Source organism: Oncorhynchus gorbuscha, linkage group LG12 (assembly GCF_021184085.1).
Source record: "Oncorhynchus gorbuscha isolate QuinsamMale2020 ecotype Even-year linkage group LG12, OgorEven_v1.0, whole genome shotgun sequence".
In the NCBI taxonomy this organism is placed as follows: Eukaryota; Metazoa; Chordata; class Actinopteri; order Salmoniformes; family Salmonidae; genus Oncorhynchus; species Oncorhynchus gorbuscha.
In genome coordinates, this window is record NC_060184.1 from 84,959,830 (window position 1) to 84,976,402 (window position 16,573).

The 16,573-nt window shown below is 44.7% G+C and overlaps 1 protein-coding gene across 5 annotated transcripts in view; it reads left to right on the plus strand.

Moving 5' to 3' along the window:
• Positions 1–16,573, plus strand: part of nktr (natural killer cell triggering receptor) — a 67,313-nt gene that overhangs the window by 11,838 nt on the left and 38,902 nt on the right. For 2 of the 5 annotated variants that reach the window (XM_046293068.1, XM_046293069.1), the window contains 3 exons: positions 997–1,084; positions 7,697–7,726; positions 7,911–8,056. In XM_046293068.1, coding sequence (XP_046149024.1) covers positions 1,041–1,084; positions 7,697–7,726; positions 7,911–8,056 — 220 coding nt within the window. In that variant the 5' untranslated portion in view covers positions 997–1,040. Of the gene's footprint in view, positions 1–823; positions 1,085–3,511; positions 3,534–7,696; positions 7,727–7,910; positions 8,057–16,573 lie in introns of those variants that run through there. The other 3 variants (XM_046293072.1, XM_046293071.1, XM_046293070.1) reach the window with 3 other exon arrangements.

A 16,573-nucleotide genomic window follows, 5' to 3' on the forward strand; every position in this document is an offset into this window, starting at 1 on the left:
AGAGTGGTGGTAGGGGGCGGGGGGCAGAGTGGTGGTAGGGGGCAGAGTGGGGGACAGAGTGGTGGTAGGGGGCGGGGGGCAGAGTGGTGGTAGGGGGCGGGGGGCAGAGTGGTAGTCGGGGGCGGGGGCAGAGTGGTAGTCGGGGCGGGGGCAGAGTGGTAGTCGGGGTCGATTTAATGTATGTCAACAAAGGTGAGGGATGATTGTTTTAGTGATCACATTATTAGAACCTCTATTCTATCTCAGGTTATTGATCTGTCAGTCCTATACTGGGAGGACACGTGATCTCGCACTCTATCCCTCTCTTTCTCTGTCTCTCTATCTCTCTCTATCCCTATCTCTCTCTATCCCTATCCCTCTCTCTCTATCCCTATCTCTCTCTATCCCTATCTCTCTCTATCCCTATCCTCTCTATCCCTCTCTCTCTCTCTCTACACCTCTCTCTCTCTACCCCCTCTCTCTCTCTCTCTCTCTCTCTCTCTCTCTACCCCCTCTCTCTCTCTCTCTCTCTCTCTCTCTCTCTCTCTCTCTCTCTCTCTCTCCCCCCCTCTCTCTCTCTCTCTCTCTATCCCTCTCCCCCCTCTCTCTATCCCCCTCTCTCTCTATCCCCCTCGCTCTCTATCCCCTCTCTCTCTCTCTCTCTCTCTCTCTCTCTCTCTCTCTATCCCTCTCTCTCTCTCTCTCTCTCTCTCTCTCTCTCTCTCTCTCTCTCTCTCTCTCTCTCTCTCTCTCTCTCTCTCTCTCTCTCTCTCTCTCTCTCTCTCTCTCTATTCCCCCTCTGTTTCTCTCTCTCTCTATTCCCCCTCTGTTTCTCTCTCTCTCTATCCCCCTCTCTCTCTCTATTCCCCTGTTTCTCTCTATTCCTTTCCATTCCTCTATCATCCCTCTCTCTCACTCCCTCTATCCATCTCTATCCCTCTCTCTCACCACCTCCACCACAGACAGTGAGAGGTGTAAAGCTCACAGATTGTCCCTGCCTCTCTCTCTCTCAAATAGACGAGAACTTTATTCTCAAACACGACCGAGCTTTCCTGTTGTCCATGGCCAACCGCGGCAAACACACCAACGGGTCCCAATTCTTCATGTGAGTAGAAATTCATGATAGTGCCATAACATTTACTAAGCTTTCTGGTTGACAGGTTTCCACACAGGTTTGTACATGAGATGGCATTTGTTTTGCTTTTTATCTGAGGCCTGTCTGTGTATTATGCCAGGGCTATATACAGGTGAAGTCGGAAGTTTACATACCTTAGCCAAATAGATTTAAACTCAATTTTTCACAATTCCTGACATTTAATCCTAGCAAAAATTCCCTGTCTTAGGTCACCACTTTATTTTAAGAATGTGAAATGTCAGAATAATGGTAGAGAGAATGATTGATTGATTTAGTTCTTTAGTTTAGTTTAGTTTAGTTCTTTCATCACATTCCCAGTGGGTCAGAAGTTTACATACACTCAATTAGTATTTGGTAGCATTGCCTTTAAATTGTTTAACTTGGGTCAAACGTTTCGGGTAGCCTTCCACAAGCCTCCTACCTCATGATGCCATCTATTTTGTGAAGTGCACCAGTCCCTCCTGCAGCAAAGCACCCCCACAACATTTTTTTTATTTTACCTTTTATATAACCAGGCAAGTCAGTTAAGAACAAATTCTTATTTTCAATGGCCTTGGAACAGTGGGTTAACTGCCTGTTCAGGGGCAGAACGACAGATTTGTACCTTGTCAGCTCGGGGATTCCAACTTGCAACCTTTCGGTTACTAGTCCAACGCTCTAACCACTAGGCTACCCTGCTGCCCATGATGCTGTACAATCTTTATCCACATGTGCAGTTGCAAACCATAGTCTGGCTTTTTTATGCCGGTTTTGGAGCAGTGGCTTCTTCCTTGCTGAGCGACCTTTCAGGTTATGTGGATATAGGACTCAATATACTTTTGTACCTGTTTCCTCCAGCATCTTCACAAAGTCCTTTGCTGCTGTTCTGGGATTGATTTGCACTGCTCGCACCAAAGTATGTTCATCTCTAGGAGACAGAACGAGTCTCCTTCCTGAGCGGTATGACGGCTGCGTGGTCCCATGGAGTTTATACTTGTGTACTATTGTTTGTACAGATGAACGTGGTACCTTCAGGTGTTTGGAAATTGCTCTAAAGGATGAACCAGACTTGTGGAGGTATACAATTTTTTTCAGAGGTATTGGCTCATTTATTTTGATTTTCTGAGATTGAAGGTAGGCCTTGAAATACATCTACAGGTTCACCTCCAATTGACTCAAATGATGTCAATTAGCCTACCAGAAGCTTCTAAAGCCATGACATAATTTTCTGAAATTTTCCAAGCTGTTTAAAGGCACAGTCAACTTAGTGTATGTAAACTTCTGACCCACTGGAAATGTGATACAGTGAATTGTAAGTGAAATAATCTCCCTGTAAACAATTGTTGGAAAAGGTACTTGTGTCATGCAGAAAGTAGATGTCCTAACCGACTTGGCTAAACTATATAGTTTGTTAACAAGAAATTTGTGGATTGGTTGAAAAATGAGTTTTAATGACTCCAACCTAAGTGTTTGTAAACTTCCTACTTCAACTTTTATGTATTATGTTAGGGCTAAGCACTGCAGAATAGAGGCCTGTCTATTTGTGTTATGTCAGGGCTAAGCACTGCAGAATAGAGGCTTGTCTATTTGTGTTAGGTCAGGGCTAAGCACTGCAGAATAGAGGCCTGTCTATTTGTGTTATGTCAGGGCTAAGCACTGCAGAATAGAGGCTTGTCTATTTGTGTTAGGTCAGGGCTAAGCACTGCAGAATAGAGGCCTGTCTATTTGTGTTATGTCAGGGCTAAGCACTGCAGAATAGAGGCCTGTCTATTTGTGTTCGGTCAGGGCTAAGCACTGCAGAATAGAGGCCTGTCTATTTGTGTTATGTCAGGGCTAAGCACTGCAGAATAGAGGCCTGTCTATTTGTGTTATGTCAGGGCTAAGCACTGCAGAATAGAGGCCTGTCTATTTGTGTTATGTCAGGGCTAAGCACTGCAGAATAGAGGCCTGTCTATTTGTGTTAGGTCAGGGCTAAGCACTGCAGAATAGAGGCCTGTCTATTTGTGTTATGTCAGGGCTAAGCACTGCAGAATAGCCTGTCTATTTGTGTTACGTCAGGGCTAAGCACTGCAGAATAGCCTGTCTATTTGTGTTACGTCAGGGCTAAGCACTGCAGAATAGCCTGTCTATTTGTGTTACGTCAGGGCTAAGCACTGCAGAATAGCCTGTCTATTTGTGTTACGTCAGGGCTAAGCACTGCAGAATAGCCTGTCTATTTGTGTTACGTCAGGGCTAAGCACTGCAGAATAGCCTGTCTATTTGTGTTTTCAATTTCAAAGCTAAGCTGTCTGCAACCCTTCTCCCCTTCAGTCAGTCGATGTGCTTTAATGCACAGAAATAAACAAACATGGATTCCTTATTTTTTTTACACAAATAAGTTACAATGTTTCTCTTGCCATTTTTGTGTAAAATTTGCAGAAAGTCATCGTGCTCTTCCAAGGTAATATGTCTCCGGGGCTGTTTCTGTTTCTCTCTCTTCTCCTGTCTGTCTGTCTTTATCTCTCATTCACTAGTCTGTTTTAAACTTAGCAGGGCCCTATAACATCCATGCTGCAGAGAATGCGGATGCAATCACGGAATCCAGACAATTAAAATGGAATTCAACAATATTTAAAAAATGCATCAACTAAATGTATTGCATTTATTAGAAAAGTAATTTATTTTCCCCATATTATCTTAAAACATGAAGAGTCAACAGCACGGGAATGTCTGTGTGCGCGTTTGTCTACCCCTTTTTGTAGTAGCTGTTAGCGATGATGCTAATGTAATGACTTTCCCAAAAACCTTCTCAATTCAATGTTAATTACAATGTAACCTATGCCTACTTTGCAGAATATCATGATTATTTGCCTCAATCCAGTGGCCATTTTGTTTTGCAAATTTGGTCTCTGGCTGGTGCGCAGTTGAGTTAAAGAATTTTTCCCAAAAGGGGTCCCCTGATGTGGTTTAAGCATGGTTGTGAACTTAAAACATCAAATTTGGTTGTTTTTCTATTCTAAAAAGTGTGATTTTGAGAGCGAAAACCTGAACCATTTCTGAAAAATGGAAACCTGGAAAAACTAAACAAAGAAACAGAATTTGGAGAAAAACTAGATGGAATCAGGCCAAGAAAAAAAAGAAAAAGAAAAAAAAAGACTGTTGATCCCAAAGGTTCTGTTGTTTATGGCTCCAGAATACCTCAATACCTGTCCTCACCTGATAGCAGAATACCTCAATACCTGTCCTCACCTGATAGCAGAATACCTCAATACCTGTCCTCACCTGATAGCAGAATACCTCAATACCTGTCCTCACCTGATAGCAGAATACCTCAATACCTGTCCTCACCTGATAGCAGAATACCTCAATACCTGTCCTCACCTGATAGCAGAATACCTCAATACCTGTCCTCACCTGATAGCAGAATACCTCAATACCTGTCCTCACCTGATAGCAGAATACCTCAATACCTGTCCTCACCTGATAGCAGAATACCTCAATACCTGTCCTCACCTGATAGCAGAATACCTCAATACCTGTCCTCACCTGATAGCAGAATACCTCAATACCTGTCCTCACCTGATAGCAGAATACCTCTACCTGTCCTCACCTGATAGCAGAATACCTCAATACCTGTCCTCACCTGATAGCAGAATACCTCAATACCTGTCCTCACCTGATAGCAGAATACCTCAATACCTGTCCTCACCTGATAGCAGAATACCTCAATACCTGTCCTCACCTGATAGCAGTCCTCACCTGATAGCAGAATACCTGTCCTCACCTGATAGCAGAATACCTCTACCTGTCCTCACCTGATAGCAGAATACCTCAATACCTGTCCTCACCTGATAGCAGAATACCTCAATACCTGTCCTCACCTGATAGCAGAATACCTCAATACCTGTCCTCACCTGATAGCAGAATACCTCAATACCTGTCCTCACCTGATAGCAGAATACCTCAATACCTGTCCTCACCTGATAGCAGAATACCTCAATACCTGTCCTCACCTGATAGCAGAATACCTCAATACCTGTCCTCACCTGATAGCAGAATACCTCAACACCTGTCCTCACCTGATAGCAGAATACCTCAAGTCCTCACCTGATAGCAGAATACCTCAACACACACACCAGTCCTCACCTGATAGCAGAATACCTCAACACACACACCTGTCCTCACCTGATAGCAGAATACCTCAATACCTGTCCTCACCTGATAGCAGAATACCTCAACACCTGTCCTCACCTGATAGCAGAATACCTCAATACCTGTCCTCACCTGATAGCAGAATACCTCAATACCTGTCCTCACCTGATAGCAGAATACCTCAACACCTGTCCTCACCTGATAGCAGAATACCTCAACACACACACCAGTCCTCACCTGATAGCAGAATACCTCACACACCTCTCCTCACCTGATAGCAGAATACCTCAACACACACACCTGTCCTCACCTGATAGCAGAATACCTCAACACACACACCAGTCCTCACCTGATAGCAGAATACCTCAACACACACACCTGTCCTCACCTGATAGCAGAATACCTCAATACCTGTCCTCACCTGATAGCAGAATACCTCAACACCTGTCCTCACCTGATAGCAGAATACCTCAATACCTGTCCTCACCTGATAGCAGAATACCTCAATACCTGTCCTCACCTGATAGCAGAATACCTCAACACCTGTCCTCACCTGATAGCAGAATACCTCAACACACACACCAGTCCTCACCTGATAGCAGAATACCTCACACACCTCTCCTCACCTGATAGCAGAATACCTCAACACACACACCTGTCCTCACCTGATAGCAGAATACCTCAACACACACACCTGTCCTCACCTGATAGCAGAATACCTCCATACCTGTCCTCACCTGATAGCAGAATACCTCAATACCTGTCCTCACCTGATAGCAGAATACCTCAACACCTGTCCTCACCTGATAGCAGAATACCTCAATACCTGTCCTCACCTGATAGCAGAATACCTCAATACCTGTCCTCACCTGATAGCAGAATACCTCAACACCTGTCCTCACCTGATAGCAGAATACCTCAACACACACACCAGTCCTCACCTGATAGCAGAATACCTCAACACACACACCTCTCCTCACCTGATAGCAGAATACCTCAACACACACACCTGTCCTCACCTGATAGCAGAATACCTCAACACACACACCTGTCCTCACCTGATAGCAGAATACCTCCATACCTGTCCTCACCTGATAGCAGAATACCTCAACACCTGTCCTCACCTGATAGCAGAATACCTCAATACCTGTCCTCACCTGATAACAGAATACCTCAACACCTGTCCTCACCTGATAGCAGAATACCTCAATACCTGTCCTCACCTGATAGCAGAATACCTCAATACCTGTCCTCACCTGATAGCAGAATACCTCAATACCTGTCCTCACCTGATAGCAGAATACCTCAACACCTGTCCTCACCTGATAGCAGAATACCTCAACACCTGTCCTCACCTGATAGCAGAATACCTCAACACCTGTCCTCACCTGATAGCAGACTACCTCAATACCTGTCCTCACCTGATAGCAGAATACCTCAACACACACACCAGTCCTCACCTGATAGCAGAATACCTCAATACCTGTCCTCACCTGATAGCAGAATACCTCAACACCTGTCCTCACCTGATAGCAGAATACCTCAACACCTGTCCTCACCTGATAGCAGAATACCTCAACACCTGTCCTCACCTGATAGCAGAATACCTCAACACCTGTCCTCACCTGATAGCAGAATACCTCAACACCTGTCCTCACCTGATAGCAGAATACCTCAACACCTGTGCTCACCTGATAGCAGAATACCTCAACACCTGTCCTCACCTGATAGCAGAATACCTCAACACCTGTCCTCACCTGATAGCAGAATACCTCAACACCTGTCCTCACCTGATAGCAGAATACCTCAATACCTGTCCTCATCTGATAGCAGAATACCTCAACACCTGTCCTCACCTGATCGCAGAATACCTCAACACCTGTCCTCACCTGATAGCAGAATACCTCAACACACACCTGTCCTCACCTCATTACAGAATTCCTCAACACACACCTGTCCTCACCTCATTACAGAATACCTCAACACACACCTGTCCTCACGTGATATCAGAATTCCTCAACACACACCTGTCCTCACCTCATTACAGAATACCTCAACACACACCTGTCCTCACCTCATTACAGAATACCTCAACACACACCTGTCCTCACCTCATAACAGAATACCTCAACACACACCTGTCCTCACGTGATATCAGAATACCTCAACACACACCTGTCCTCACCTCATTACAGAATTCCTCCAACACACACCTGTCCTCACCTGATAGCAGAATACTTCAACTATAGCTCTTCCTTTAAGCCCAGTATACTTGGTCATTACATTTTTTTACTTTAAAAAAATAATTAAAAGAGGTGTTGCAGATAAATGCTATGTAATAATGGCCATGGTTTCTACCTGTGTTTTGGTTGCCGTGACATGTCCTCTCATTCTCTCCCTCCTTTCTCGCTGTGTTCCATAACTCTGCCCGGGCCCTACTGGACTGTAACCCTGATTGGATTCCTCGAACAGAACCACCAAGACAGCACCTCATCTCGATGGGTATGTCTTGTCTCACTACCTTGCGGCTCCAGAGAAGGTTTACTTGGCACATAAAATTAATCAATACAACTATCTTGGTTGGCCCTAACCTCTCCCTGTTGTATTATTTTCAGTGTCTAACCTCGCTGTGGTACTGTGGTCCCTAACCTCTCCACCCCTCTCTGACCCTTCCTCCTCCCTGCAGGGTCCATGTGGTGTTTGGCCTGGTCATCTCAGGCTTTGAGGTGATCAAGAGGATTGAGGGTCTGAAGACGGACGGAGCCAGCAGGCCGTACGCTGATGTTAGGGTTATGGACTGTGGTCAGCTCATCACTAAGTCAGCCAACGATGGTAGGGACCACACTGCCTAGTCCCTCCCTCCCACCCTCCATGGAGTGACTTATCTGGCATTAACTCCTGTGTTATCCCATAGCTATTTAACTAGACTGGTAGTTTGTATTGTATTTATTATGGATCCCCATTAGTTCCTGCCAAGGCAGCAGCTACTCTTCCTGGGGTTTATTATGGATCCCCATTAGTTCCTGCCAAGGCAGCAGCTACTCTTCCTGGGGTTTATTATGGATCCCCATTAATTCCTGCCAAGGCAGCAGCTACTCTTCCTGGGGTTTATTATGGATCCCCATTAGTTCCTGTCAAGGCAGCAGCTACTCTTCCTGGGGTTTATTATGGATCCCCATTGTTTTGAGCCAATTGCAATTTTCCTTCTCATAAATACAAGTGGCACCTGTCAAGGCAGCAGCTACTCTTCCTGGGGTTTATTATGGATCCCCATAGTAGTTCCTGTCAAGGCAGCAGCTACTCTTCCTGGGGTTTATTATGGATCCCCATTAGTTCCTGTCAAGGCAGCAGCTACTCTTCCTGGGGTTTATTATGGATCCCCATTAGTTCCTGTCAAGGCAGCAGCTACTCTTCCTGGGGTTTATTATGGATCCCCATTAGTTCCTGCCAAGGCAGCAGCTACTCTTCCTGGGGTTTATTATGGATCCCCATTAGTTCCTGCCAAGGCAGCAGCTACTCTTCCTGGGGTTTATAATGGATCCCCATTAGTTCCTGCCAAGGCAGCAGCTACTCTTCCTGGGGTTTATTATGGATCCCCATTAGTTCCTGCCAAGGCAGCAGCTACTCTTCCTGGGGTTTATTATGGATCCCCATTAGTTCCTGCCAAGGCAGCAGCTACTCTTCCTAGAGTCCAGCAACATGAAGGCAGTTATACAATTTAAAAACAATATATTCATTACAGAATTCACAACACACTGTGTGCACTCAGGCCCCAACTCTACTACCACATATCTACAACACAAAATCCATGCATTCGTGTGTATTTAAGGATTTTTATTTAACTATGCAAGTCAGTTAAGAAAAAATCTTATTTACAATGACGCTGCCTACCGGGGAACAGTGGGTTAACTGCCTTGTTCATGGGCAGAACAGGAGATGTTTACCTTGTCAGCTCTGGGATTTGATCCAGCAACCTTTTGGTTACTGGCTCAACGTATGTTATCGTGGTGTGTATGCATGTGTTTGTGTTGCTTTACAGTCCCTGCTGTTTTTTACATCTGATTCTACTGTGTTATCATTTGCTTGATGTGGAATAGAGTTCCATGTAGTAATGGCTCTGGATATGTAGTACTGTGGAATAGAGTTCCATGTAGTAATGGCTCTATGTAGTACTGTGCACCTCCCATAGTCTGTTCTGGACTTGGGGACTGTAAAGAGACCTCTGGTGGCATGTCTTGTGGGGTATGTATGGGTGTCTGAGCTGTGTGTTAGTAGTTTAAACAGACCTCTGGTGACATGTCTTGTGGGGTATGTTGGGTGTCAATGGAGCTGTGTGTTAGTAGTTTAAACAGACCTCTGGTGGCATGTCTTGTGGGGTATGTATGGGTGTCTGAGCTGTGTGTTAGTAGTTTAAACAGACCTCTGGTGGCATGTCTTGTGGGGTATGTATGGGTGTCTGAGCTGTGTGTTAGTAGTTTAAACAGACCTCTGGTGGCATGTCTTGTGGGGTATGTATGGGTGTCCAAGCTGTGTGTTAGTAGTTTAAACAAACCTCTGGTGGCATGTCTTGTGGGGTATGTATGGGTGTCCGAGCTGTGTGCCAGTAGTTTAGACAGACAGCTTGGTGCATTCAACATGTCAATACCTCTCATAAATACAAGTAGTGATGAAGTCCATCTCTACTCCACTTTGAGCCAGGAGAGATTGACATGCATATTATTAATGTTAGCTCTCTGTAATCCAAGGGCCAGCTGTGCTGCCCTGTTTTGAGCCAATTGCAATTTTCCTAAGTCCTTTTTTGTGGCACTCTGACCACACGACTGAACAGTCGTCAAGGTGCAACAAAACTGATGGGCCTGTAGGACCTGCCTTGTTGATAGTGTTGTTAAGAAGGTAGAAACTAGGGCAGGTTGTTGGACCTGCCTTGTTGATAGTGTTGTTAAGAAGGTAGAAACTAGGGCCTGTAGGACCTGCCTTGTTGATAGTGTTGTTAAGAAGATAGAAACTAGGGCCTGTTGGACCTGCCTTGTTGATAATGTTGTTAAGAAGGTAGAAACTAGGGCCTGTAGGACCTGCCTTGTTGATAGTGTTGTTAAGAAGGTAGAAACTAGGGCCTGTTGGACCTGCCTTGTTGATAGTGTTGTTAAGAAGGTAGAAACTAGGGCCTGTAGGACCTGCCTTGTTGATAGTGTTGTTAAGAAGGTAGAAACTAGGGCCTGTTGGACCTGCCTTGTTGATAGTGTTGTTAAGAAGGTAGAAACTAGGGCCTGTAGGACCTGCCTTGTTGATAGTGTTGTTAAGAAGATAGAAACTAGGGCCTGTTGGACCTGCCTTGTTGATAATGTTGTTAAGAAGGTAGAAACTAGGGCCTGTAGGACCTGCCTTGTTGATAGTGTTGTTAAGAAGGTAGAAACTAGGGCCTGTTGGACCTGCCTTGTTGATAATGTTGTTAAGAAGGTAGAAACTAGGGCCTGTAGGACCTGCCTTGTTGATAGTGTTGTTAAGAAGGTAGAAACTAGGCCTGTTGGACCTGCCTTGTTGATAATGTTGTTAAGAAGGTAGAAACTAGGGCCTGTAGGACCTGCCTTGTTGATAGTGTTGTTAAGAAGGTAGAAACTGGGCCTGTTGGACCTGCCTTGTTGATAATGTTGTTAAGAAGGTAGAAACTAGGGCCTGTAGGACCTGCCTTGTTGATAGTGTTGTTAAGAAGGTAGAAACTAGGGCCTGTTGGACCTGCCTTCAAAGTTGATAGTGTTGTTAAGAAGGTAGAAACTAGGGCCTGTAGGACCTGCCTTGTTGATAGTGTTGTTAAGAAGGTAGAAACTAGGGCCTGTTGGACCTGCCTTGTTGATAGTGTTGTTAAGAAGGTAGAAACTAGGGCCTGTAGGACCTGCCTTGTTGATAGTGTTGTTAAGAAGATAGAAACTAGGGCCTGTTGGACCTGCCTTGTTGATAATGTTGTTAAGAAGGTAGAAACTAGGGCCTGTAGGACCTGCCTTGTTGATAGTGTTGTTAAGAAGGTAGAAACTAGGGCCTGTTGGACCTGCCTTGTTGATAATGTTGTTAAGAAGGTAGAAACTAGGGCCTGTAGGACCTGCCTTGTTGATAGTGTTGTTAAGAAGGTAGAAACTAGGGCCTGTTGGACCTGCCTTGTTGATAATGTTGTTAAGAAGGTAGAAACTAGGGCCTGTAGGACCTGCCTTGTTGATAATGTTGTTAAGAAGGTAGAAACTAGGGCCTGTAGGACCTGCCCTGTTGATAATGTTGTTAAGAAGGTAGAAACTAGGGCCTGTAGGACCTGCCTTGTTGATAATGTTGTTAAGAAGGTAGAAACTAGGGCCTGTAGGACCTGCCCTGTTGATAGTGTTGTTAAGAAGGGAGAGCAGCACTTTATTATAGGCAGACTTCTCCACATGTTAGCCTCTGTTGTATCAATATGTTTTGACCATGATAGTTTTACCATCCAGGGTTACTCCAAGTAATTTAGTCACCTCATTTCCACATTATTTTTTACAAGATTTATCTGAGATTTAGTGCATGATTTGTCCCAAATACAATGGTTAAAATGGTTTATATATTTAGGACTAAGTTATTCCTTGCCACCCATTCTGAAACTAACTGCAGCTCTTTGTTAAGGGTTGCAGTCATTTCAGTTGCTGTAGTAGCTGACGTGTGTAGTGTTGTCATCTGCGTTCATGGCATGTCGTTAGTAAAGATTGAAAAAAGGGGCCTAGACATTCCTGATTCTCCCTGGATTATGTTGAAAACCTTTTGTTCATAAATCAAATTGTATTTGTCAGATGAGCCGAATACAACAAGTGTAGACCTTCCCATGAAATGCTTACTCACGAGCCCCTAACCAACAGTGCAGCTCAAAAATAGAGTTAAGAAAATAGTTACTTTTCATTTTATACTTTAGTTTATTTAGTAACGCAATAAAATAACAATACCGAGGCTATATTTTTATTTATTTGACCTTTATTTTACTAGGCAAGTCAGTTATGAACAAATTCTTATTTTCAATGACGGCCTAGGAACAGTGGGTTAACTGCCTGTTCAGGGGCAGAACGACAGATTTGTACCTTGTCAGCTCAGGGGTTTGAACTTGCAACCTTCCAGTTACTAGTCCAACACTCTAACCACTAGGCTACCCGGCCGCCCCAGGGGGTACCAATACTGCGTCGATGTGTGGGGTACAGGTTAGTCGAGGTAATATGTACATGTAGGTAGGGGTGCGTAAAGGGACTATGCATAGATAATAAACACTGAGTAGTAGCAGTGTAAAACAAAATGGAGGGGGAGGGGGGTGTGTCAATGTAAATAGTCCAGGTAGCCATTTGTCAAAGAGCCTTTTGGACCTGGACTTGATGCTCCGGTACCGCTTGCCGTGCGATAGCAGAGAGAAAAGGTTATGACTTTGGTGACTGAAGTCTTTGACAATTTTTTGGGCCTTCCAGACTTGTAGTTGAAAACCTGCTGTTATTCTACCTATTTAACTAGGTTGTTAGTATACATACCATGTGTTCAAGAGACATAAAGTGACATAAAACCACATCCCTATGAAGGAGAGACATAAAGTGACATAACACCACATCCCTATGAAGGAGAGACATAAAGTGACATAAAACCACATCCCTATGAAGGAGAGTCATAAAGTGACATAACACCACATCCCTATGAAGGAGAGACATAAAGTGACATAACACCACATCCCTATGAAGGAGAGACATAAAGTGACATAACACCACATCCCTATGAAGGAGAGACATAAAGTGACATAAAACCACATCCCTATGAAGGAGAGACATAAAGTGACATAACACCACATCCCTATGAAGGAGAGACATAAAGTGACATAACACCACATCCCTATGAAGGAGAGACATAAAGTGACATAACACCACATCCCTATGAAGGAGAGACATAAAGTGACATAACACCACATCCCTATGAAGGAGAGACATAAAGTGACATAACACCACATCCCTATGAAGGAGAGACATAAAGTGACATAACACCACATCCCTATGAAGGAGAGACATAAAGTGACATAACACCACATCCCTATGAAGGAGAGACATAAAGTGACATAAAACCACATCTCTATGAAGGAGAGGCATAAAGTGACATAAAACCACATCCCTATGAAGGAGAGACATAAAGTGACATAACACCACATCCCTATGAAGGAGAGACATAAAGTGACATAACACCACATCCCTATGAAGGAGAGACATTCCAATCATTTTAAGGTCTAATGCTACTCCGGATATATAGATGGCCATGGTCAGGCAAATAGCTGCAAGGACTTTCAGATGTTAATCCCAGATTCCAAGTACAGCATTAGTGTTGTTGTTCAAACCACTGAGTAGAGAGCCGCCTTTTTTGTCTGTTCCCTTTATATCGCACTACTTTTGACAAGGGGTCGTAGTGCTGTACAGCTCATACAGAGGCTGTGCTGCTCGTTGTCTCAGTGAATCTGGGTCATATTTTACAGCTCATACAGAGGCTGTGCTGCTCGTTGTCTCAGTGAATCTGAGTCATATTTTACAGCTCATACAGAGGATCACATTTTGATGCTGGTGGTGTTTCTAACAGGCTGTTGGTGCTGGGTGGGCGGTAACCTGCTCTCTATTCAGTCAGGCTCAGTGATGTGATCGCTGTGGAGTTAACAGCTGCACTTCTGTTACCAGACGGACAGGGCGACCAGACGGACAGGGCGGCCAGACGGACAGGACACTTTAGTGCCGATCCGATATGTATTGAGACTTGATACTGTGGTTTTATTGTGATTCGATGTTCCAAACATAAACATATTACTCATAACTTTTGTGAAGCATCACAGCACAGTTGAAAAAATCTATGGCAAATAGAAATCAAAACTGGATGGTGTTCAGAGATAGATGGGAGATAATGGGAGAGGTTGAGGGTAGCTGAAGGATGGGACTGGATGGTGTTAATAGATAATGAGAGATAATGGGAGGGGTTGAGTGGAGCTGAAGGATGGGACTGGATGGTGTTCAGAGATAAATCAGCTGGTCTTGACAATCTGGACCCGCTATTTCTGAAACTATCTGCCGCCATTGTCGCAACCCCAATTACCAGCCTGTTCAACCTCTCTTTCATATAGTCTGAGATCCCCAAGGATTGGAAAGCTGCCGCAGTCATCCCCCTCTTCAAAGGGGGAGACACCCTGGACCCAAACTGTTACAGACCTATATCCATCCTGCCCTGCCTATCTAAGGTCTTAGAAAGCCAAGTCAACAAACAGGTCACTGACCATCTCAAATCCCACCGTACCTTCTCCGCTGTGCAATCTGGTTTCCGAGCCGGTTACGGGTGCACTTCAGCCACACTCAAGGTACTAAACGATATCATAACCCAATTTGTAAGTCGCTCTGGATAAGAGCGTCTGCCCAATTTGTAAGTCGCTCTGGATAAGAGCGTCTGCTAAATGACTTAAATGTTAAATGTAAATGTAACCGCCATCGATAAAAGACAGTACTGTGCAGCCGTCTTCATCGACCTCGCCAAGGCTTTCGACTCTGTCAATCACCATATTCTTATCGGCAGACTCAACAGCCTCGGTTTTTCGGATGACTGCCTTGCCTGGTTCACCAATTACTTTGCAGACAGAGTTCAGTGTGTCAAATTGGAGGGCATGCTGTCCGATCCTCTGGCAGTCTCTATGAAGGGTGCCACAGGGTTAAATTCTCGGGCCGACTCTTTTCTCTGTATATATCAATGATGTTGCTCTTGCTGCGGGCGATTCCCTGATCCACCTCTACGCAGACGACACCATTCTATATACTTTCGGCCCGTCATTGGACACTGTGCTATCAAACCTCCAAACGAGCTTCAATGCCATACAGCACTCCTTCCGTGGCCTCCAACTGCTCTTAAACGCGAGTAAAACCAAATGCATGCTTTTCAACCGATCGCTGCCTGCACCCGCATGTCCGACTAGCATCACCACCCTGGATGGTTCCGACCTTGAATATGTGGACATCTATAAGTACCTAGGTGTCTGGCTAGACTGCAAACTCTCCTTCCAGACTCACTTCAAACATCTCCAATCGAAAATCAAATCAAGAGTCGGCTTTCTATTCCGCAACAAAGCCTCCTTCACTCACGCTGCCAAGCTTACCCTAGTAAAACTGACTATCCTACCGATCCTCGACTTCGGCGATGTCATCTACAAAATGGCTTCCAACACTCTACTCAGCAAACTGGATGCAGTCTATCACAGTGCCATCCGTTTTGTCACTAAAGCACCTTATACCACCCACCACTGCGACTTGTATGCTCTAGTCGGCTGGCCCTCACTACATATTCGTTGCCAGACCCACTGGCTCCAGGTCATCTACAAGTCCATGCTAGGTAAAGCTCCGCCTTATCTCAGTTCACTGGTCATGATGGCAACACCCATCCGTAGCACGCGCTCCAGCAGGTGTATCTCACTGATCATCCCTAAAGCCAACACCTCATTTGGCCTCCTTTCGTTCCAGTACTCTGCTGCCTGTGACTGGAACGAATTGCAAAAATCGCTGAAGTTGGAGACTTTTATCTCCCTCACCAACTTCAAACATCAGCTATCCGAGCAGCTAACCGATCGCTGCAGCTGTACATAGTCTATAGGTAAATAGCCCACCCATTTTCACCTACCTCATTCCCATACTGTTTTTATACTGTTTTTATTTATTTACTTTTCTGCTCTTTTGCACACCAATATCTCTACCTGTACATGACCATCTGATCATTTATCACTCCAGTGTTAATCTGCAAAATTGTATTATTCGCCTACCTCCTCATGCCTTTTGCACACATTGTATATAGACTGCCCATTTTTTCTACTGTGTTATTGACTTGCTAATTGTTTACTCCATGTGTAACTCTGTGTTGTCTGTTCACACTGCTATGCTTTATCTTGGCCAGGTCGCAGTTGCAAATGAGAACTTGTTCTCAACTGGCCTACCTGGTTAAATAAAGGTGAAATATATATATATTTTTTTAAATAAAAAAAATAATGGGAGATAATGGGAGGGGTTGAGGGTAGCTGAAGGATGGGACTGGATGGTGTTCGGAGATAATGGGAGGGGTTGAGGGTAGCTGAAGGATGGGACTGGATGGTGTTCAGAGATAATGGGAGGGGTTGAGGGTAGCTGAAGGATGGGACTGGATGGTGTTCAGAGATAATGGGAGGGGTTGAGGGTAGCTGAAGGATGGGACTGGATGGTGTTCAGAGATAATGGGAGGGGTTGAGGGTAGCTGAAGGATGGGACTGGATGGTGTTCAGAGATAATGGGAGGGGTTGAGGGTAGCTGAAGGATGGGACTGGATGGTGTTCAG